The following is a 25,968-nucleotide window of genomic DNA, read 5'->3' on the forward strand; positions in this document are numbered from 1 at the left end:
GTTATTATGAAGTTCAAAGAGCTCACAGTGAACTACCAGAAACTACAGGGGAACTACAATGATCTCTCTGCAAACTACAGCAATATGAAAAAGGAAATGGAAACTATCAGCAAGAGACAAGAGGAAATGAAGAATACAATTTCCGACTTAAAGAACACAGTAGAAAGTATCAAAAGTAGGATATATGAAGCGGAGGATAGGATTAGTGAGTTGGAGGACAAGGTAGAAAGCATCTCACAGAAAGAGCAAGAAAATGAAAAGAGGCTCAGAAAGAATGAAGAGGGATTAAGAGAAATGCAAGACAATATGAAACGTAATAATATCCCAATAATTGGAATACCAGAAGGAGAAGAAGAAGAACAAGGGATAGAAAACGTATTTGAACGAGTAATGAGAGAAAATTTCCCTAATTTGAAAAGAGAAAAAGTCTCACAAATCCAGGAATCACAGAGAGTCCCAATCAAGAGGAACCGAAGGAGGCCCACTTCAAGACACATCATCATCAAAATGGCAAAATTCCAAGTCAAAGAGAGAATCTTAAAGGCAGCAAGGGAGAAAAAAAATAACATACAAGGGAGCCCCATAAGGTTAGCTACTGACTTCTCAATGGAAACACTCCAAGCAAGAAGAGAATGGCAAAAAATATTCCAAGTAATGAGAACCAGAGGCCTACAACCAAGGCTACTTTACCCAGCAAGGCTCTCAATCAAGATAGATGGCCAAATAAAGAGCTCCCAAGACAAAAGAAGCCTAAAAGAATATGCCTCCACCAAACCAGCTCTAAAAGAAATACTAAAAGGGCCCTGGCTGCTGTAGCTCAGTGGATTGAGCACAGGCCTGTGAACCAGACAATCGCCGTTCGATTCCCAGTCAGGTCACCTGCCTGGGTTGTAGACCAGTTCCTTGCAGGCCAATTCCCAGCAAGGGACGCATGAAAGGCAACCATACATTGATGTTTTTCTCCCTCTCTCTTTCCCTTCCCCTCTAAAGATAAATAAATAAAATCTTAAAAAGAAAGAAATACTAAAAGGACTGCTTTAAGGGAAGGAAAGATAAGAGGGAGACAGAGAGGAACACAGGTGCAAAAATGGCAATGAATAAGTACCTATCAATAATAACCTTAAACGTAAATGGATTAAATGCTCCAATCAAAAGGCACAGAATAGCTCAATAGATAAGAAAGCATGACCCACACATATGCTGCCTACAAGAGACCCACCTCAGGACAAAAGACCATCACAGACTAAAAGTGAAAGGCTGGACACAAGTTTTCCAAGCAAACAGACAAGAAAAAAAAGCTGGGGTAGCAATTCTCATATCAGACAAAATAGACTTCAAAAAAAAGGCCATAAAGAGAAGGTCACTTCATTATCCTCAAGGGAAGAATCCACCAAGAAGACATTAACATTGTAAACATATATGCACCAAACATAGGGGCACCCAAATATATCAAGGAAATCTAAGAGGACTTCAAGAAAGATATTGCCAGCAACACAATTATACTAGGGGATTTTAACACCCCACTATCAAAAATGGATAGATCTTCCAAACAAATTATCAACAAAGATATTGTGGCATTAAACAACACCCTAGATGAAATGGACTTAACTGATATATATACAGCCCTTCATCCCAAAGAAGCTAAATACACATTCTTTTCAAATACACATGGAACATTTTCAAAGATAGACCACATGATAGGACACAAAACGAGCCTCAAAAAATTCAAGAAAATTGAAATCATAACAAGCATCTTCTCTGACCACAAGGGACTGAAATTGAAAACCTACCCCAAAGAAAAAATCCCAAAGCACCCAAAACCATGGAGACTGAATGGTATGCTATTAAACAACAAATGGGTCAAGAATGAAATTAGGGAAGAAATCAAAACGTTTCTGGAAACAAATGAAAATGATCTCGCAACAACCCAAAACTTATGGGACACAGCGAAGGCAGTCCTGAGAGGGAAGTTTATAGCAATACAGGCCTACCTAAAGAAGATAGAAACATTTCAAACAAACAACCTTACTCTACGCCTGCAAGAACTCGAGGAACAACAACAAAAACAGCCCAAAGCAAGTAGAAGGAAGAAAATAACTAAGATCAGAGCAGAACTAAATGACATAGAGACTAAAAGCACAATTCTAAGGATCAGTGAATCCAGGAATTGGTTCTTTGAAAAGATAAACAAAACAGACAAGCCTTTAAGTAGGCTCATCAAGAAAAGAAGGGAACAGACACAAATAAACACAATCAGAAATGAAAGAGGAGAGATTACAACTGATACCACAGAAATAGAAAGGATTGTAAGAAATTACTATAAAGAACTATATGCCAAGAAATTTGAGAACCTAGGGGAAATGGACACATTTCTAGAAAAATATAATCTCCCAAAACTCAATGAAAAAGAAGTAGAACACCTGAATAGACCAATGACAGCAAAAGAAATTGAAGCAGTAATCAAAAAACTCCCATCATACAAAAGCCCCGGACCAGATCGGTTCACAGGAGAATTCTACAAAGCATTTAAGGAAGAGCTAACCCCTATTCTCCACAGACTATTCCAAAAAATCCAGAAGGATGGAAAACTCCCAAATTATTTTTATGAAGCCAGCATCATCTTAATTCCAAAATCAGATAGAGACACAACAAAGAAAGAAAACTTCAGGCCAATGTCACTGATGAACATAGATGCTAAAATCCTCAACAAAATATTGCCAAATCGCATCCAACAATATATCAAAAAGATCATACACCATGATCAAGTGGGATTCATCCCAGGGATGCAAGGATGGTTCAATATTCACAAATCAGTAAATGTAATACATCACATAAACAAAAGCAAAGACAAAAATCACATGATTATATCAATAGATGCAGAAAAAGCTTTCGATAAGGTACAACACCCATTTATGATAAAAACACTCAGCAAAGTGGGAATACAGGGAGCATTTCTCAAAATAATAAAGGCCATATATGAGAGACCTACAGCCAATATCATACTCAATGGGAAAAAACTAAAAGCTTTTCCACTAAGATCAGGAACAAGACAAGGTTGTCCACTTTCACCACTTCTATTCAATACAGTTTTGGAAGTTTTAGCCACAGCGATCAGGCAAGAAAACGAAATAAAAGGCATCCAAATAGGAAAGGAGGAAACAAAACTGTCACTGTTTGCAGATGACATGATAGTGTGCATGGAAAATCCTATAGACTCTACCCAAAAACTCCTCAAACTAATTAATGAATTTGTCAGAACAGCTGGTTACAAAGTCAATATCCAGAAATCAAAGGCATTTTTGTATACCAACAGTGAATCAGCAAAAGCAGGAATCAAGGAAAAAATCCCATTCGATATAGCAAAAAGAAAAATAAAATATCTGGGAATAAACCTAACTAAGGAGGTAAAAAACCTGTATGCAGAAAACTACACAGCCCTAAAGAAAGAAATCAAGGAAGACACAAATGGAAACATATACCTTGTTCATGGATTGGAAGAATTAACATCATCAAAATGTCCATACTACCCAAAGCAATATACAGATTCAATGCAATACCTATTAAAGTATCAATGGCATATTTCACAGACATAGAACAAACACTTCGAAAATTTATATGGAACCATAAACGAGCTCGAATAGCAGCTGCTCTTTTGAGAAAGAAGAACAAAGTAGGGGGGATCACAATACCTGATATCAAACTGTATTACAAGGCCACTGTAATCAAAACAGCCTGGTACTGGCATAGAAACAGGCACATAGACCAATGGAACAGAGCAGAGAGCCCAGAAATCAAACCAACTCTCTACAGTCAATTAATATTCGACAAAGGGGGCAGTAACATAAAATGGAGTAAAGATAGCCTCTTCAACAAATGGTGTTGGGAGAACTGGACAGCTACGTGCAAAAAAATGAAACTTGAGCACAGACTTACACCATACTCCAAAATAAATTCAAGGTGGATAAAAGACTTAAATGTAAGTCGTGACACCATTAAAGTCCTAGAGGAGAACATCGGCAAGAAAATCTCAGATATTTCACGCAGCAAGTTCTTTACTGATATGTCTCCTAGAGCAAGGAATATAAAGGAAAGAATAAACAAATGGGATCTCATCAAAATAAAAAGCTTCTGCGTGGCTAAAGAAAACAGTATTAAATTAGCAAGACAACCAACTCTATGGGAAAACATATTTGCCAATGATACCTCAGACAAAGGTTTAATCTCCAAAATATACAAAGAACTTACACAACTCCACTCTAAGAAGACACCCAACCCAATTGAAAAATGGGAAAAGGACTTGAACAAACACTTCTCCAAGGAGGACATACAGAACATTCGGAGACACATGAAGAGATGCTCAATATCGTTAGCTATCAGAGAGATGCAAATTAAAACCACAATGAGATACCACTTTACACCTGTCAGGATGGCTATCATAAACAAAGCAACAAACAACACATGTTGGAGAGGTTGTGGGGAAACGGGGTCCTTAGTTCACTGTTGGTGGGAGTGCAGACTGGTACAACCATTATGGAAAACAGTATGGAATTTTCTCAGAAAAATAAAAATCGACCTGCCTTTTGACCCAGCAATTCCACTGCTGGGATTATATCCTAAGAATCCTAAAACATCAATATCAAAGAACCTATGCACCACAATATTCATAGCAGCACAATTTACAATAGCCAAGAGTTGGAAGCAACCTAGGTGCCCATCAGTAAATGAATGGATCAAAAAATTGTGGTACATATACACAATGGAATTCTATGCTGCAGAGAGAAAGAAGGAGCTACTACCTTTTGCAACAACATGGATGGAACTGGAAAGCATTATGCTGAGTGAAATAGGCCAGGTGCTGAAAGACAAATACCATATGATCTCACCTTTAACAGGAAGCTAAAGAACACAACAAACAAGCAAGCAGAAAAAAAAAAAAAAACAAAGACACTGAAATAGGGAACAAGGGGATAGTGACCAGAGGGGAGAAGGAAGGGAAGTTAAGGGGAAAAAGGGGGAGGGATTTGGAGGAACAAATAGGAAGGACACAGGGACGAGAACTAAGGGGGGTGGAAATGGGAGGGAGGTGGGGAGCAAGGGGCGGGGAAGGCTATGATGGGAAAAATAGACAAAAAACTGTACTTGAAAAATAACTAAACAAAATTTTTAAAAAAAATGGTGGTACATATACACAATGGAATTCTATGCTGCAGAGAGAATGAAGGAGCTACTACCTTTTGCAACAACATGGATGGAACTGGAAAGCATTATGCTGAGTGAAATAGGCCAGGTGCTGAAAGACAAATACCATATGATCTCACCTTTAACAGGAAGCTAAACAACAAAACAAACAAGCAAGCAGGAAAAAAAACAAATACACTGAAATAGAGAATAAGGGGATAGTGACCAGAGGGGAGAAGGAAGGGAAGTTAAGGGGAAAAAGGGGGAGGGATTTGGAGGAACAAATAGGAAGGACACAGGGACGAGAACTAAAGGGGGTGGAAATGGGAAGGAGGTGGGGAGCAAGGGGCGGAGAAGGCTGTGATGGGAAAAAATAGACAAAAAACTGTACTTGAAAAATAACTAAATAAAAAAAAAGAAAACTGCTGATTAACACAAATGACTACATAATCTACAGGTCTGAGTGTGAAATAAAAAGCAGAGCCCCCTGTTCAAAATTATAAAGAGTTTCTCAATGATGACAGCAGAGCACTGGAAGGAGTGTGAGGCCTTTCGTAGCTAGGCCTGCATCCAAGGCAGCCAACTTTTGTTTTTTAAGATTTTATTTATTTTTAGAGAGAAGGAAGGGAGAAAGAGAGGGAAAGAAGGATCATTGTGTGGTTGCCTCTCTCACACTTCCCACTGGGAGACCTGGCCTTTACCTTAGGCATGTGCCCTGACAGGGAATTGAACCGGTGACCCTTTGGTTCACAGCCTGAGCTCAATCCACTGAGCTACACCAGCCAGAGAGCACCCAACTTTTATATAGTCTTTTTCTTTGGAGGCAAAGTTTATGTGTGAATTGCTAAATCTTATTGACTTAAAACCATAGAAATGGACTATTTTTCACAATTCTGTGGGTTAACTGAGTGGTTCTTCTGCTGGTTTCTCCTTAACTCACATGTCTGCATTCACCTGGTGAATGGGCAGAATTGGGAGGTTCACCCTGGCCTCACTCACATGTCTGGGGTATTGGTGGTGGCTATTGGCTAAGGTACTTCAGTTCTACTCCACATGCTTCTCATCCTGCATGAGGCCAGACCCACTTTCTTACATTACGGAAGAAACATTACAGGGGCACAAAAGTGGAAGCTCCAAGGCTTATTGAGGCCTAGAGGCCTAGGCTCTGGGACTTGCTCAGAGGCTCACCTATATTGAAAAGAGGGGTATAGACTCACCACTTAATGAGAAGAATAGCAAAGTTGTCAAAGCGGCAGGGATCCAGGAAGCTGGGGGCACAGCATAAGAGTTGTTAAACTTTAGCTGGCATCAGAATTATCTAGACAACCTGTTCATACACAAATTGCTGGGCTCCACCCCCAGAGTATTTGAGTCAGTAGGGGGGGTGGGACCTGAGAACTTGCGTTTCAAGTTAGTTCTCAGGTGATGGCTGATGCCACTAGTTTAGGGACTGTGCTTTGAGCCACTTGTGGAGGGGTTAAGTGTCCAGAGCAGTCCAGAACAGTGGCTCTCAACCTTGACTGTACATTAGAATCACCTGGGCAGCTGTAACCACATAAATGTCTGCTCTGATTATTAATGGTAAGGAAGATACCAAAACATTGTGCAGTAATATGGTCTTTGGCATAGCAAACTTTGTTGTAATTTAATCTTATGAATTATTGGACAGTTCACTGACTACCTTAAATTTGTTTGCAAATTAATCATTCCTGATTATTTGGGTAAGCCAGTACCAAGAAAAGCTGGATGAACTTTATGTCAATTGTCACCAACTGAGCTGTCAGGGGAAATTTCATTCTTTCAAGTGTGTACTGTGATGGGTCTTTATTATTAAAGACAAGTAAAAAAATAAAATAGATGGGGCTTTCTGGAAGAAGACCTCTCTAGAACTGCACTGAAAACACTGCCTCACAAAAAAGCAGCTGCTGCATGAGTCACACAAACCCTGCCTCCTGAGCACATGCTAGTAGCCTTGATTCTCAAATTGTATGGGGCATCTAATAGCAGGCTAGAGGCTTACTCTCATGAGCATTGCTGCAGGGCTGTGCACTGTGCCATTGTTCCAGCAACTGCAGTATAGTAAATCCTTTCCTCAAAAGCAATGAGGAAACCTTCAGAGAATACTCCAGAGAGGGTAGTTGTTGCTATGTTTTTGTCTGTTTTGCCAAGAAGCAGGGGGAACAACTGAGCTAAAAGGAATTAGAAGTATGTCTACTTCTATGAAAGGTTGATTTCAGAAGTCCAGGCAATATTGCTTCTTTCATCTTCCCTACCTGTGAGCAACACCTCACAGCCCAAATATCTCTGTACCAGCTGACTATTGCCTTAAGTTATACAATTATAAAATAATTTGTGCATTCAATAAATTATAAAGCCTTAGAAGGAGGCATCCCCAAGATTCCTACTTATAAAAACCTATGGGAACCCTGACCAGGTGACTCAGTTGGTTGGAAGCTTTGTCCTGTACACCCCTTAAAAAAGGTTGCAGGTGTGGTTCCCAGTCAGGGGACATGCCTAGGTTGTGGGCTCAACCCTGGCTAGGGTGTGGGTAGGAGGTAACGAATTGATGCTACTCTTTCATTTCTCTCTCTCCCTGTCCCTCTCAAATCAATGAACATATCTTAGGGTGAGAATTATAAAACAAACAAACATGAGAGGTCCATTCTAGAAGACAAACAGGAAAAAAAATGGCCAACAAGCACATGAAAAGATGCTCAATGTCATTATCATTAGGAAAATGGAAATCAAAACCACAATGAGATACCACTTTACAGCCATTATGATGGCTATAATAATAATTTTAAAATTGGAAAATACTAATATTGACAAGGATGGGAAGAAATTAGAACTCTTAGTCACTACTGATAGAAATAAAATGATGTAGCCACTGTGAAAAGCAGTTGGTGATTTCTCAATAAATTAATCCTGAAATTATGAACTACCAATTTACTCGTAGGTAAATACTCAAAAAGTTGAAAATAAATGTTCAAACAAAAACTTCTACATGAATATTCTTAGCAGTTCTATTAACAATAGTCCATCAATGGGTAAATGGATAAACTAAATGTGGCATGACTATACAATGGGATTTTGTTCAGGAAAGAAATGCTGACACATGCTACAATGTGGATGAAACTTGTAAGTATTATATGCTCAGTGAAAGAATGCAGACACAAAAGGTAACATATTAGATGATTCAGTTTATAGGAAATGTCCAGGATAGGCCAATCCATAGAGACTCTGGATCTAAAGAGTAAGAATAATGTATGCAGACTAAAGAAGATTAGTGGATGACAGGGACTAGGGAGAGAGGAGAATGAGTGACTGCTTAATACATATGGGATTTCTTTTGGGGGTAATGAAAGTCTTCTGGAACTAGATAATGGTGATGGTTGTACAACATTATGAATGCATTAATGCCACTGAACTGTACTCTGTAAAATAGTTAAAATGGTAAATTTTGTTACTTTTAAACTGTGTATTTTATCATAGTTTTTTAAAAATTGGGGTTACTGGTGACTCTGAAAATCTAGTGGGAGAGGGGGCAATCAGCTTCCCAAAGTCAAGTTACTAAATGAGAAGAAAGAAGGAAACTCTCTATTGACTAGGGAGAAACAAAAGGGAATGGCAGTCTGCAGCTGTGAAATCGTTGATAGTGAAACCAAATTCAATCTAGCCCTTTCAAGAATTGTGTTTGTGTCCTACAGTTGGATGTGTGGTTGTCTCTAAAAAGTTAAAACTCAAATATTTGGAGTTCCAGCCAAGATGGAGGCATAGGTAGAAACCCTTGTCTTCCTTGCACAGCCAAAAAGAGGATAACAACCAATCTAAAATCAATAAACAACCAAAAGTGCCAGAAAAATCAAACTGCATGGAACTCCAACAACCAAGGAACTAAAGAAAAAATCAACCAAAACAACTAGACCAGTAAGGGGGCAGACAATGTGACTGACTCAGAGAAACCTTGGAAAGGTGGCTGAGGGGTGGGGCTGGCTGCAGAGCTTGGTGGACTTAAGGGGAAAACTGAGAGTTAGAGCTGACTGTGGGCTGCTGTTGGGGTTGCTGCAGTGGGATTTTCTCCCAGTCTCACAGGAAAGATGAAAAGTGTGTTAGAGACAAGCAGGTGAGCTGTACTGTTCCCTCTCTGGCCCCTCCCCCACAGGCAGTACTGTTGGGCAGCAAAGAGGGTTTCCCTGCTGGAGTGAACACCTAAGGCCCTACCCCCTTACAACCTATCAGCTGTGCCAAGACAAAGAAATATGGCCAAAATGAAAGAACAGAGCAAAACCTCAGAACTAAGCAATGAGGAGATTGTCAACCTATCTGATGGAGAGTTTAAGCCCTAGTAATCAAAATGCTCATAGAACTGATTGAGCTTGGTCGAAAAAATGAAAGAACAAATGAAAGATGTCCAAAATGAAATCCAGGATTCAAAGCAATGATTTGGAACAAAAGGAAGAAATAAACATCCAACCAGATCAGAATGAAGAAACAAAAATCCAAAAAATTAAGAGAGGCTGAAGATTCTTTGGGACAACCTGAAACGTTCCAATATCTGAATTATAGGGGTGTCAGAAGAAGAACAACAGCAAGAAATTGAGGACTTATTTCAACATATAATGAAGGAAAACTTCCCCAATCTGGTGAAGGAAATAGACTTCCAGGAAGTCTGGGAAGCCCAGAGAATTCCAAAGAAGTTGGGCCCAAAGAGGAACATGCCCAGGCCCATCATCATTAAGTTACCCAAGATTAAAGACAAAGAGAAAACTCTAAAAGCAGCAAGAGTAAAGAGGACAGTTACCTACAAAGGAGTTCCCATTAGATTATCAGGTGATTTCTCAAAAGAAACCTTGAAGACAAGAAGGGGCTGGAAGGAAGTATTTGAAATCTTGAAAGGCAGGGACCTAGATACAAGATTAATCTATCCAGCAAAGCTTTCATTTAGAATGGACTGTGGTTGATAAATTAACTGTGATTAATGTAGAACTCTGCTGTCTAGTGCATAACCACCAGCTGCAAGTGGCTATTGAGCACTTAAAATGAATCTAGTACAACTTAAGATATGCTGTAAGTATAAATGCATATGAGATGTTGAAGACTTTGTATGGAAAGCAGAAAGTGAAATTATTTCATAAGCAATGTTTTTATATTGATGGTATGTTAAAATTATATTTTGGATCTCTAAGGTCAGATAAAATATATTCTTTTTTTAATTTAAATATTTAATTATTGTTCAAGTACAGATAAAATATATTCTTAAAAATAACGTCACTAGCTTGTTTTCACTTTGTAAAATAAGACTGCAAGGAAATTTAAAATTACATATGCAGCTATATTATATTTCTATTGGGAAATATGGATTTAGAATGTTTTCCACCCACTGTGAGAATTACAGATCTTCACACAACCTCATGTATGTTCGAATTTTACGTAAGCTTTTTAGGAGTAGAGATAATTCATTTAGAATCAAAAGTCTATCAAATTGATTTGTAAGGGTTTTTCTATGCAGGGCTAACAAGTTGAAGCGTAGAAAAGTAGAAAAGGAACTAAAGCTTTGTGGGGACTTCCCAGGTTCGCTGTGATCCTGAAATTCAAGAATTACGTCAATGGCAGAAGAAACTGCGTGAGGACAAGCACATTCGTGAACGAGTCAAAATTTTCTGGGCCAAACAAGAACAGAAAGGTTGGTTGGTTAATTTCATTAAGGGCTTCATCTCCAGAAATTCTGACTGGATATTTTGGGGGTGGGCCCCATGGATCCATGTTAATATAAGGTTCCCTGGGTCTAATGGTCTGCCAGAGTGAAGATGCTGAAGAGGTGCTAGGTCCCCAGTTGTTGTGCTCTTTAAAGTGTGGGATTCTCAAGACCTGCATGTCCTGAGCTCTGCAAAGCTCATGCATGATCATACATTTGTTATTTATTTGGCTGTTATTTGTGTTCCTCACTAGAGTGTAAGCTCCATGAGAACAAAAACCTGTTTCTAGTTCAATGCCTACCTAGCACAGAGTAGGCAGTGTATACATATTTGGTGGATGGACCCCTAGGCTACACTTTACAGATAAAGAAATAGAGGCCCAGGAAGGTTAAGGGATTTGCCTGAGGTCACACAGCCAGTGGGCCACCCAGGACTGGGGCCTAGGTGCCCTCTTTCTGTTATGTGTTCCAACACATACTCAAGGAGAAACACAGAGACAAGACATTCTTCTGAATTCTTCCATCAGACCCAAACCCTAGGAATCTCCTGATTGTTACTTCTCTGATTTCTTATGACCTGGGCTTCAGGTTCTTACTTCTTGTTGACCAAAATGCCTAGGTAGGAGTAGGGACAACCTGCTGCCACCAAGTGTCCCTTGATGTTTCACCTAACTGAATCATTTCTAAACTCATTTCTGAACTCATTTATAAGCTCTACAGAGATACTTCCTTTTTATTTTATTTTTATTTATTGTTTATTTATTTATTTATTTATTTATTAAGTTAATTGGGGTGATATTACCTATTTTAAACCTTATGAATCCAGAGATTCAGAAAATAAATCCCCCAACCAAGGTGACACCATAATTAGACCCCACAGACCTTTGAAACAATTTGAAAATGAATGGTAAACATATGGCAGTTGTTTCAGTTTTGGGGAAAAAAACAGTTAAAAAGCATCTGCACAGCTGAAGAAAACATCAACAAAATGAAAAGGGCACCACCCATATGGGAAAATATATTTGCCAGTGATACCTTGGACAAAGGTTTCATCTTGAAAATATATAAAGAACTGACACAACTCCATTACAGGAAGGCAAACAATTCAGTTAAAAATGGGCAAAGGACAAGGCAAGGTTATCCACTTTCATCACTTCTATTCAACATAGTATTGGAAGTTCTAGCCACAGCAATCAGACAAGAAAGGAAATAAAAGGTATTCAAATTGGAAAAGAGGAAACAAAACTATCATTGATCACAGATGACATGATAGTGTGCATAGAAAATACTATAGACTCCACCAAAAAACTGCTTGACCTAATAAATGAATTTGGCAAAACAGCATGATACAAAGTCAATATTCAGAAATCAAAGGCATTTTTGTATACCGAGAAGGAAACATCAGAAACAGAAATCAGGAGAAAAATCCCATTTCATATAGCAACAAGAAAAATAAAGTACATACGAATAGGTCAGAAGATGGTGGCAAGGTAGGTGGGAGCAGAGCCCAGTTCTCCCTGTGCCCAGCTGGATCACCTAGCCGATCTTCTGAGAAACAGAGTGAACAGCCAGTGGAATCCCAGCTTATATGAGCTTTAGTGGCAAAAAGTTGCAGATGATGTTGAAAAACAGTGGAGACTGTGCTAGGACAGTAAGGTCCCTGGGATCTGTGCAGGGTCCAAGGCTGCTGCAGCCTCTGGCCCAGCACCTGCCACAGGATATGGGGAGGAGAGTTAGAGCATCAGCTCCCTCCCCTAGTGGAACATGGAGGGCAGCCCAGCAATAGGAGGGATCTGGATCGTGGAAGTCGCTGGGGGGAAAAGAGACAAAATGGGAGACACACACTGATGGTACACACCCTCTGGGACTGTGGATGCTGGTACCAGAGAAATTGGGGTGCTGGGCAATACCTGGAGAAGGGAGGAGTTGGGCTGTGTCAGACCTGACATGGATAGTCTCCCGACTGGTTGGAAAGTTGGTCTGTGTGAAAAGCCATGTGCTTGTTAAGAACTGCAGTCAGCTGCTTTATAAGGAATTCTCCAGCAGCAGCTGGCTCGCCCGAAGTGTGATTTCAGCTGCCTGCGCCCAGAGACAGTAGGTGAGCTGAACCATGAGCCCCACTTGTCTCTCACTTCAGGCCCAGTGAGTGGCTAAGCAGAACCATACTACCCACTTCTCTCACACTGAGTCCCTAGAGACAGTAGCTGAGCAGAACCATGCACACACTTTGCCCCCAGATTGACTGGCTGAGCAGAAAGGTATGTCCCACTTGTTTTGGGCTCTGTGCTAGAGATTGACTCATGCTGTGAGTGGCTGAGTGGCTGATTTGAGCCTGGCAGCTTAAGGAGGTCCTGGGCCTGAGGCCCAGAAACTGAATATTTTGACCCAGACCTGGTCCCCATCCTCTCAAAACCATAGGAAGGGAGAAAAGCAAAGCCCAGCCACCCTCTTCTTGTGGCATCTAGGAAGACCAGCAGAACTCACTGAACAGTTTTAAAGTCAGCAGGAGTCTTATTGTTATCTTTTTTTTCTTTTTGGATCCTTTCTCATTTTTTTCCCTTTTTTTCTCTTCCCCCAAGTAAGACAATAAGACCTGTAGTTACAAAGGGTCCAGAGACAGATTGAAAGGTGGAACACTAGGCTAACCCCCAAAACTGAAAAACTGAGGCAAATGTCACTTTGTTAGCTGGCATTTTATTGTGTATGTATATTATTATTACCTTGCCATTATTTTTACTACTTTCATTTTATTAGTATTTTTCCCTTCCTTATACTTATTTTTTCTCATTTTATTTCTCTGTTTACTTGCATTGTTTGACTGATTTTCCTTATTCTCACTTTCTTGTATTTTAATTTTCCTTCTTACACTTCACCTGTGTTCCTATAACACACAACTCATGATCAATGTACTTTCTGTTCTGGCTATCCAAATCATATATTTCTTGTCATATTGTTGTTGTTCCAGTACTATTGTAAATAATTATTGTTCCACACAATTGTGCATAGTACAGAGCAACCCTCCCTGATCTTAGCCCACTTCACTTTAATCCTCAGCATTATTACTGTTGTGGTCAACTCTGTTTTCCCTCATACACTATGCACACTTTATATCTTTTACTCTCACTATATCTCATCATTTAAATTGTGCAAAAGCACTCTGATTTGTGGATTAAGCTCACAATCCTCCTCCCCTCTAACAAGAGTCTTATCTCTCTTTCACCTTTTACAAAAAGTTGTTAGTTGGGTGAAATATCACAGTTAACACTCTACTTACTCAACGAATCTCCTATCACTTCTATACTTGCTGATACTTTAAATCCCATAAAATACCCTCCTGCTGTCTTAATCCATTTTGCCTACCCCCTGCCACTGATCACATACATAAATGTGTGGGAGCTGCGAATATCAGTATACCTGCTGTAGGAGAAAAACCACCAACAAAGGAACCACTAAAGGTAAAAACCAAAGTACAGCAAGAGAGCCCACACAAACAGAAGAAAGGGCAAACCTAGAGCACCTGGACAAGGCAATCAAAGACACCACACCACCACTGAACCTCACAGAATTCCTACCATAGAGGTTCACCCTACAAAGATAGCTAGCAAAGTGAAATATCAGGAAGTGCAGAAACAAACAAAAAGAGTCACCTAAAATAGGGAGACAAAAAAAAAGAACATGCAATTAAAAGGAAGGGAAAACTCCTCACTAAAAGAGCTAAATGAAATGGAGGTAATCAAACCACCAGATAAAGAATTCAAATTAGTGGTTATAAAGATGCTCATGGGAGCATCTTTATTGTGTATGTGTATTATTATTACCTTGCCATTATTTTTACTACTTTCATTTTATTAGTATTTTTAAATGTAGTTGTCACAGACAACTACAAGGAACTGAGTGAGAACTACATCAGCATGATGTAGGAAATGCAAACTATAAACAAAAACCAGGAAGAAATTAACAATGAAATCTCAGAAATAAAAAACATATTAGAAGAAAGTACAAGCAGGCTGCATGAAGCAGAGGATCAAATCAGGGAGTTCGATGACAAGGTAGAAAAAAGTACCCAGATAGACCAAGAAAAGGAAAAGAGAACCTGAAAGAATGAACAGGTGGTAAGGGAGTTCCAACACGAAATGTAACAATATCCATATAATAGGGATAACAGAAGGAGAAGAAGAGCAAGGATAGAAAACCTGTTTGAAAAAGGAATGATGGAAAACTTCCCTAATTGATAAGAGAAAACATCACACAAATCCAGGAAACACAGAGATTCCCAATCAAGAGGAACCCAAAGAGGCCCACTTCAAGACACATCACAATTAAAATGGCAAAATTCCAAGACAAAGAAAGAATCTGAAAGGCATCAAGGGAGAAGTGAGAGTAATATACAAGGGAGCTCTGATAAGGCTAGCAGCTGACTTCTCAATGAAAATGCTCCAAGCCAAAAGAGAATGGGTAGAAATATTCCAAGTAATGAGAACCAGTGCCATAACCAGCATGGCTACATCGGTCAGGTCCCAAGGGAAGGCAATGGGGGATTGAGAAATAGACAGAGTCAAAGCGGGGTCAGGTGGAATCCCTTCTCTGGGATGCAGAGGAGGAAACTGTTTATTGGTGAAGTCAGACTGTATATATTGAGCCAGCTCTGAAGCAGAGCATGAGAAAGACAAACCACAAGGCTAGGTACATTGTATTTTTAAAGAACATTTTCTACTCCTTCTTGGTACAGTCATAGAGCAAGCAGCCAGGACATATATTCCCTGAAACAATCTATTAGGCAGTCTTCCATGGCCTAGGGCAGCTGTGCTGTACCCAAGGCCTGCTTCCAACTCCCTTGGCACACATTATCCTGTTTGGCCCTCCACACCAGAGGCCTGAAACCAAGATTACTCTAGCTAGCAAGGCTCTCAAGATGGAAGGCCAAATAAAGAGCTTCCCAGGCAAATGAAGTCTAAAAGAATACACCTCCATCAAACCAGCTCTGCAAGAAATGCTAAGGGAATTGATTTAAGAAAAGGAAGGAAAGCAGTGAGAGAGAGAGAAACAGAGGTATGAAAAGATGGTAATGAATAATAATAACCTTGAAGGTAAATGGATTAAATGCTTCAATCAAAAGATGTAGAATAGCTGAATGGATAAGAAAGCATGACCCATGCACATATATGCTGCCTACAAGACACCCAGCCGAGAACAAAAGACTTACACAGACTGAAATTGAAGGGCTAGCAACAAATATTCCAAGCAAATGGACAGGGAAAAAAAAGCTGGAGTAGAAATACTCATATCAGACAAGATAGACTTAAAAAAAAGGGCCATAAAAAGGTACCCAGAAAGTCACTTCATAATACTTGAGTGAAAAATCCATTAAGAAGACACAAACACTGCTAGGATTATACCCCAAGAATCCTAAAACATCAATTTCAAAGAACCTATGCACCACAATGTTCATAGCAGCACAATTTACAATAGCCAAGAGTTGGAAGTAACCTAGGTGCCCATCAGTAAACGAATGGATCAAAAAATTGTGGTACATATACACAATGGAATTCTATGCAGCAGAGAGAAAGAAGGAGCTACTACCTTTTGCAACAACATGGATGGAACTGGAAAGCATTATGCTGAGTGAAATAGGCCAGGCATTGAAGGACAAATACCATATGATCTCACCTTTGACAGGAAGCTAAAGAATAAAACAAACAAGCAAACAGAATAAAAACAAAGACACTGAAATAGAGAACAAGTGGGCAGCGACCAGAGGGGAGAGGGAAGGGAACTTAAGGGGAAAAAGGGGGAGGGATTTTGAGGAACAAGTATGAAAGACACAGAGATGAGGACTGGGGGCGGGGGGAATGGGAGGAAGGGGGGAGACGGGGCAAGGGGGCGGGGTGGGATGGGAGAAATAGATAAATTAAAAAAATGTACTTGAAAAGTAACTAAATAAAATTTAATATTAAAAAAAAGAAGACACAAACATTGTAAATATATATGCACCCAACTTAGGAGCACCCAAATACATAAAGAAATTCTTGGAAGACTTCAAGGAAGATATTGACAGCAACACAATTAGAGTAGGGGATTTCAACAACCCACTGTCAAAAATGGACAGATCTTCCAAATAATATATCAACAAAGATATTGCAGCATTGAACAGTGTCCTAGATCAAATGAACTTAACTGATATATATAGAGCCTTTCATCCCAGAGAAACAAAATATACATTCTTTTCAAATGCACATGGAACATTTTCAAAGTTAGACCACATGATAGGACACAAAGCAAGCCTCAACAAGTTCAAGAAAATTGAAATCAAATGAAGCATTTTCTCTGACCACAAGGGACTGAAACTGGAAACCAAACCCAAAGGAAAAAACCCGAAACAACCAAAATCATGGAGATTGAATAGCATACTATTAAACAACAAATGGGAAGAATGAAATCAGGGAAGAAATCAAAAAGTTTCTGGAAACAAATGAACTCACAACAACCCAAAACTTACGGGACACAGTGAAGGCAGTCCTGAGAGGGAGGTTCATAGCAATACAGGCCTATCTAAAAGAGATAGAAACATTTCAAACAAACAACCTAACCCTATGTCTGCAAGAACTCCAGGAACAACAACAAAGATAGCCCAGACCAAGTAGAAGGAAGGCAATAACCAAGATCAGAGCAGACTTAAATGACATAGAAACTAAAAGCACAATTCTAAGGATCAGTGAATCCAGGAGCTGTTTTTTGAAAAGATAAACAAAATAGACAAGGCTTTGAGCAGGTTCATCAAGAAAAAAAGAGAGAGGACCCAAATAAACACAATCAGAAATGAAAGAGGAGAGATTACAACTGATACCACAGAAATAGAAGGGATTGTAAGAAATTACTATGGAGAACGATATGCCAAGAAATTTGAAAACCTAGGTGAAATGAACAAATTTCCAGAAAAATATCATCTTCCAAAACTCAATGAAGAAGAAGCAGAAAGCCTGAAGAGACCAATAAACCAATAACAGCAGATGAAATTGAAGCAGTAATCAAAAAACTCCCATCACATGAAAGCCCTGGACCAGATGGTTTCACAGGAAAGTTCTACAAAGCATTTAAGGAAGAGCTAACCCCTGTTCTTCACAGACTATTTAAAAAAACCCCAAATGATGGAAGACTTCCAAACTCTTTTTATGAAGCCAGCATCATCATAATTCCAAAACTAGATAAAGACACAACAAAGAAAGAGAACTGCAGGCCAATATCACTTGTGAACATAGACGCTAACATCCTCAACAAAATAATTGGCAAACCACATCCAGGAATACATGAAAAAGATCATACACCATGACCAAGTGGGATTCATTCTAGGAGTGCAAGGAAGGTACAATATTTGCAAATCAATAAATGTAATACGTCACATACCATAAGCAAAGACAAAAATCACATGATGTGGAAAAATTATTTGATAAGACATAGCACCCATTTATGATAAACACACTCAGCAGAGTGGCAATAGAGGGAACACTCCTCAATATAATAGAGGCTATATATGAGAGATCTACAGCCAACTTCATACTCGATGGGCAGAAACTAAAAACTTTCCCACTAAGATCGGGAACAAGACTAGGTTGTCTACTTTGACCACCTCTATTCAACATAGTATTGGAAGTTCTAGCCACAACAATCAGACAAGAAAATGAAATAAAAGGCTTTCTAATTGGAAAAGAGGAAACAAAAAACTGTCATTGTTTGCAGGTGACATGATAGTGTGTATAGAAAATCCTATAGGCTCCACCAAAAAATTGCTCTACCTAATAAATGAATTTGGCAAAAACAGTGGGATACAAAATCAGTATCCAGAAATCAAAGGCATTTTTGTATACCAACAATGAAATATCAGAAGTAGAAATCAGGGGAAAAATCCATTTGACATAGCAACAAGAAATATAAAATACCTCAGAATAAACCTAACCAAGAATGTAAAAGACCTGTACTCAGAAAACTACACAGTACTGAAGAAGGAAATTAAGGAAGACACAAACAAGCGGAAGCATATACCATGTTCATGGATTGGAAGAACTAACATCCTCAAAATGTCCATACTACCCAAAGCATTTTATAGATTAAATGCAGTACCTATTAAAGTACCAATGGCATATTCACATATATAGAAATAACACTTCAAAATTTATGTGGAACTATAAATTACTCCAAATAGCTGCAGCAATTTTGAGAAGAGCAAAGTAGGAGGGATCGCAATACCTAATATCAAACTGTATTACAAGGCTACTGTAATCAAAACAGCCTGGTACTGGCATAAGAACAGACACATGGACCAATGGAATAGAATAGAGTCCAGAAATAAACCCAAATTTCTAAGGTCAATTAATATTCAACAAAGAGGGCAGCAGCATAAAATGGAGTAAAAATAGCCTCTTCAACAAATGGTGTTGGGAGAGCTGGACAGCTACATGCAAAAAAATAAAACTCAATCACCAACTTACACCATACACAAAAACAAATTGAACGTGGATAAAAGATTCAAACATAACTCATGACACCAAAAAGTCCTAAAGGAGAACATAGACAGGAAAATCTCAGATATTCAATGCAGCAATATTTTCACTGATATGTCCCCTAGACTGAGGGACATAAAGTAAAGAATAAACAAATGGGAGGGATCTCATCAAAATAAAAAGCTTCTGCACTGCTAAAGAAAACAGCATTAAAATGAAAAAAGGACCAACCATACAGGAAAACATATTTGTCAATGATACCTCAGACAAGAGTTTGATTTCCAATATATATAAAAAATATACAGGAGAAGGAGATGAGGAGGGCTGGGGGGGAAAGGCAGGAAACAATACTTGAAACAGGAGAAAAAATGTTTAAAAAGTGGGCAAAGGAACTAAAAAGACACCTCTTCAAGGACATACAGAGGTCCCAGATATATATGAAAAGATGCTCAAAGTTACTAGTCTTCAGTCATTGCAAATTAAAACTACAATGAGATACCAGTTCATCCCGCTCAGAATGGACACCATAAACAAATTAATAAACAACAAATGTTGAAGAGGGTGTGGAGAACAGGGAGCCATAGTAGTGTTGGTGGGAATGCAGACTGGTGTAGTCACTGTGGAAAACAGTATGGAATTTCCTCAGAAATTGGAAAATGGAACTGCCTTTTGACTGAGCAATTCCACCGCTGAGGCTATACCCTTAGAATCCTGAAACACCAATCCAAGAGAACCTATGCACTCCAATGTTCATAGCAGCACAATTTACAATAGCCAAGTGCTGGAAACAGCCTACGTGCCCATTGGTAAATGAGTGGATCAGAAATCTATGGTACATTTACACAGTGGAATACTATGGAGCAGAAAGAAAGAAAAAGCTCCTACCCTTCGTGACAGGATGGAACTGGAGAACATTATGCAAAGTGAAATATACCAGACAGTGAAAGAAATACCAATTGATCTCACCTATAAGTGGAACCTAATGGTATTTGTCTTTCACTGCCTGGCTTATTTTCCTTAGCCAGAGACACTGAAATTAAGAACAAACTTTCAGTAAACCAGAGGAGGTAGAGGAGATAATCTTGGGGGGTGAGGTGGGTTTCAGGAACTAGTATAAAGTACATGTAGACAAAGCCAAGGGGGTTTGGGATCAGGGGTAGGAGGTTGGGATGGCTGGGGCAGAGGGAGTGGGAAGTGGAAAATGGAGACAATTGTACTTGAACAACAATAATAAATAAATAAATACATGCATACATAAATACATAAAAACTAGCGAGCAAGATAGAACCAGAGACATGGAAATAAAGAACAAACTGATAGTGACCAGGGGGAAGGTGGAGGGGGATAATGGGAGAAAGAAGGGGAAGAATCAAGTCAAGGACCATGTTTAGGGGACCCATGGAAAAGACATTGGGTGTGGGGGAGGATTGAAAGTGGAAAGTTGGAGGGTGGTTAAGGCAGAGGAATATAATGGGGGGAAATGGGGACAACTTTAATTGAACAACAATAAAAAAATTTTTAAAGAAGAGTGATTCCAAATAAAAATGTTGTTTTGACTTTATCTAAAAAACCCACAAACCCATCTATGTACAAATGCAGCAAAAAATATATATTTCTTGAAGGGTTGCCATGTTACTCACATTGTGCTCTGGTATTTATAATATGAATAAACTTGGCCAAGTTTGTTTCTTGGAACAATCTTGCTGCATATAGGAGGTCAGAGGGAGAATATCATCAGCTGTCAGGGTTGAATCTGTTCATTTATAATCTGTCTCATGTTACTCTGAATCAGAGTGTGCCCCAAAGATTATTTTTTTCTAGGAAAGAAACTGAGTGAAGTTATCCTTGGGTCTTTATTCATCAGGACAGTTGCAGGAATTATTTTAAAATGTCTGTGACAAGCATTGCAGCCAATATAATCCCAAAAAAGATGCCTAAGATATTTTTGAGATGTGGTCAAAAATATCTTCTCAATTAATACTATATTTTTAACTTCATATAGGCAGTAATAATTTTCAATTGTGCTTTATAACTAAATATTTATATTTTAATTGGAAATCTTGTGTGAGTAGGAAGAAAGAAACCATATATATTGTTCCCATAACATCAGATTTGGCATATGTGTGTATATTCTTTGTATGTGTACAAATAGTCTTTAAATGGCTTTATTACTTCTTGATATTTTAAAGATGGAGGATGAAGTAGTTGACCTATCCTTACAAATAGGTGGTTTACTTTTATTTGTTTACCTGTTTATTCTCTACCTCCTTTCTAGAGTGGTGTATAGTAGCACATAGAAACTCATACAACATTTTTTGTAAATGTGGTATTTAAGTTAATGAAAAAATTTAGAGTGGGGAAAAAACAAAGCCACTAAATATAGTACGTAAAATACTCCAAGGCTTACACTTGGTAGATTTCTTAGAGACAATGCAAAGATAGAAATAGGGTCTGTTACATAATTCACAGTGTCCATAGTAAAAAAAAATTAAGCCGGTTGTTCAGGAAACACTGGATGCTTCCATAATCCATTATGTAATATAATAATGTCAGAAATGTTTCTGTAATAAACAGAAATATGTCTCTGAGCTTCCTAGAAGCCACAACAATAAAGGAAGCACATTTATTCCTACAGCTGACTTTTTTCTCATAAAGAAGATACTATAACATAATGAAAACTATCCTTTCCCTAAGTATAATTAGTTTCTTATAGGAACATTGTTTCTGGAGAGAAAACATGAAAGCCTGGGGTGGGAGATAGAATTTTAAGTTAGATTGTAATGACAAACCTTAACTATTCAGATTGGATTTTAAGGATGGTTATCTCAGCCACACTACATTCTTGTAGTCTTGGGATGCCCTGAACACTTAGTTCTTAGAACAGATCAGGATGTCTAGAACCAAGGAGTAGCTGTACTTTATGGAGCACATACCATGTGCCAGGCACTGTACTAACCACCTTACATTTTCACATAACTCTCACACCTCCTCTCTAAGAGAGACTCCATTATACAGACGAGGAAACAAGGGCTGAGATTATGTGTGACTTATACAGGGTCACATAGCCAACAGGGACAGAAACCAGAGATTTTTTACCCAGTTCTGCTAACTGCTAGGGAGCCTAAGTTATCCAGTTTCTATCACACTTTGTGCCAGTGGGGCATGTTGGCCCAGTGCAAAGCTTCTCAGCAGGATATCAGGGCCCCCAGGCAAGGCAGTGGGCAGTGTCTGCCCATGCCTTCTGCCTTGCATTCTAGCACTGCAATAACTATAGGCCATGTTACATTCCGCTCTCACAAGCAAGAAGGGTCGAGACGGTTGGGCAGTCAAAGATGTTTTATTGGCCAAAGTTTCAAAGTTTTAACCTGCGCAGGGGCGAACTCTCGGGGTGTCCAGAGACACGGTGCCAAAATGGCTGCAAATGAGAGTTGCGCCTAACGCTTACAGGCTAGGGTTTTTATAGAAGCAGGCAAGCAAGCGGGTTTCCAGAAGCAAAGGTGGCAGTTAGCGATAGGCTAAACGAGCTCAGGTGTGAAGCACTTAACAACAACTCCTGACACATGGAAGCCCTCTATACGTTTTGACCAATTCCTAACTCTCTGGAACACCTGCCTGGGGGTGGGTGCAGTTTCTACTCAGGCTTGAACAAGCAGTCTTGGGTTGAGCAAACAACTTATTTCCTCCTCGACTCTAACAGCCACTGGACTAGAGGAGGTTTGGGGATAAGGGAGGATGAGTCCTCAGTCCAACTGCTGAAGGATCTATAGCCATGTTTTTGAGAGACATTTCTGTTAGAACAAGAAGCCAGGGACAAGTGGATAAGGATAAGGATGTTCTCTCCCTCCCAAGTTTCCTCCCTCCCAGGTTTCTTTCCCTCCCAAGTTGCCTTGTATAGATGAGGAACAGGCAAGTACTTCACCAACAAACACTCTGGTACCAAGAAAACCTACTCTAGCCTGTAGGTTAGGAGGTGGGTTCTGGCATTAGCTGTGACCCATTGTAACTGACAAACATAATTTATCATATAACAGAAAAAGTCAAATATTCAGTGACTTATTTTCCAGTGACAACCACTGTTAAGTGGGTCAGCGCAAGAGTTTCTTCATCCATCTATCAATAAATAAATATATTTACACATACATACTATGTGTAGCAAAAGTATGTTCACAGTTTTATGTGAAACAGAGTTTGTTCTTGTATTATTATTTATTAATGATTGTATTATTTCCATACAATTATAAACCTACTTTTGCCCTACCCTGTATATATTTATAAACATGCAGCCATATTATATATAGTATACTATAACTTCCTTTTCAGTTGGCAATAATCGGTGACATCTTTTCATGTTAATATATATAGACCTATCATTATTTTTTGTAGATATGTTCTTGGTTACTTATAGAAGTATACCCATAGGATAAATTCCTAGAAATGGAATTGCTGGATCAAAGGACATAAACATATTAAGCTTAGACAGTAACCACCATATTATCATTCAAAAACACTGTGTCAATTTATACTTAATGCCACCAACCAACTTTGGAACTTTTGATGGGTGATATAATCCATGTGCTTCATTTTCCTTTTATACAATGAGAATGATTATGTCTCAGGAGTAATTCTAAATGGGGTCATTGCTTTGATAATACCATAGTTCTTTAAGAAGAAATATATCTGTAAAGCTAATGGTCACTTTTATTTAAAAATTTTCTCATATCTTCTCCACTATAACCTGCAAAAGAAATTAAAATTTGATTAAAATAAATCTAGTGACTTTATACCTCGCTATTACTTTCAACAATTCAATTTTTAAGTCTTACCGGGGTGGGGATATTTTATGACATCAACTTTAATATGTGTCTTTTCAGTTAAAATTTACAAAAGTTCACACAGCTAAGACATGCCTTCTATTGAAATGCCCAAAGGTCCCCTATTATTCTGATGAAATGGAAGCATAAAAGATAATTTTCTTCTTTAAATTGTCTTCCCCAAAAGTTCAAATTTACATTTATGTAAATGACTTCTTCCAACCTTGTTAGCTTCATTCTTTTATCTGATTGTTCACCTTTATTCTTTGCAGGTGGATAAATGTAGAATGCTATTGTAGGATTTAGATAAGTCAACAAACTTTTGGAAGGGTAATAGAGCCAGATTAGATTCAATTTTTTATTTACCAACTGTGAATTGTTGGAAAATGTACAGGTTGCTTAACCTTTGTGGCTCAGTTTACAGAGCAATAAAATGGAAATACTAATTCTAGTAACCACCCCATTGAGTTTTTGTGAGGATTAAATTACTTGGAATAGTGTCTGACTCATAATAATCAGTGATCAATAAATGATAAGTATTATTAGTAATATAGAGGTTTAACATGATTAATATATGTTGTTACTGAGAATATTGGCTTTGGGGTCAGACAGAAGTGAAGTCCTGCCACTTATCTGTGTGTTAATGGGTGAGTTGCTCAACCTCTCTAGGCCCAGTTTCCTCCTCTGTCCTATGGCTATATTGCAGAGGGTTCCTATGAGGATTAATTAAGATTAAATATGCATTCTGGTAAATAGATCCCTGGCACAAAGCGAATGATCAATGACTTGTGGCTGGTTTTAATAATATATTTTAAATTGTTAGTAAAAACAAAATATTTATTTCAGGTAATTTTCTACAGCAGTGGTTGTAAATGTAGGACTTAGAAGGATGTATCATAAGCGAGAAGCCAGAGAAATGGATTAGGTGGGTTTGCTCTTAGTAGAGATGTGTTGTAACCACATCAGCAAAATCCCAATGCTATGGATTAGCTGCAAGACCCTCGAAATAGCTGTGCATTCAAAACCTTCTTTTGGAAGGCTCTTCTCACTAATGCAATTTAACTTGAATTAGAATCAGGGGATCTACGTTTCTGGCCCAAATCTGGGATTTACCAAGTAGATGGGCCTTTCTCTCTCCTGGACAAGATGCCTATTGTTAGGCAGAATAAAACCTTAGAAAACTCTTGACTATGTCTGGGTCCTGGTTTTTGGGTTTTGGAGTTTGATCTCAAGATTGAAGGTAAGAACAATAGATAGGGGAATGTTCTGGGCTTTTGTTGGGGAGATTGGATGGGGGATAGTTGAGGATCAGAGAGTAACTGGAAAGATTAGATATTGAGGGGAGAAGAAGGAAGGGTGGACTGGGTATTTGGCAATAGAAGCATTTTAAAGAAATAGGGATGTTTGAAGGAGATTTCTGTGAAGAGTATGGATGTTGAAAGTAGATTTTTGTATGATCATATATTTGAGGAGTAGGAAGTATATATTCTAGACTGAGGGCCTTTCCTGTTACCACATTTGGGTCTGTCACATCCAGCAGAGTCACATCCCAAATGTGAAAGACCCAGTGAAAGTTGACTTAGAGAGAGAGAATACTGGGAAATTGCTCCTGCCATGTGGGGTCCCAGCCGTCAGGACAGTTTTGCCTGTACCCTTAGCTGCCAAACCTTCCATGTCCACAGAGATCCATGATCCTCATAAAATTTCTAATTTATTGAGTGCCTACTACATGCTTGGTACCTTACATAAAGTATTTCTAATCTTCACAACAAATCTAAGGAGTATGAAC

At 38.7% G+C, this 25,968-nt stretch overlaps 1 protein-coding gene across 4 annotated transcripts in view; it reads left to right on the forward strand.

Annotated features, from left to right (window-relative positions):
- Window positions 1-25,968, forward strand: part of IQCK (IQ motif containing K) — a 225,042-nt gene that overhangs the window by 114,355 nt on the left and 84,719 nt on the right. For 3 of the 4 annotated variants that reach the window (XM_053659501.1, XM_053659503.1, XM_053659502.1), the window contains one exon: window positions 10,750-10,861. The exons of the other annotated variant lie outside the window; for it this stretch is intronic. In XM_053659501.1, coding sequence (XP_053515476.1) covers window positions 10,750-10,861 — 112 coding nt within the window. The remainder of the gene's footprint in view (window positions 1-10,749; window positions 10,862-25,968) is intronic. 4 annotated transcript variants of the gene reach the window in all.

The sequence above is a fragment of the Artibeus jamaicensis genome, unplaced genomic scaffold (assembly GCF_021234435.1).
Source record: "Artibeus jamaicensis isolate MK-2021 breed Jamaican fruit bat unplaced genomic scaffold, CSHL_Jam_final scaffold_666, whole genome shotgun sequence".
Classification (NCBI taxonomy): domain Eukaryota; kingdom Metazoa; phylum Chordata; class Mammalia; order Chiroptera; family Phyllostomidae; genus Artibeus; species Artibeus jamaicensis.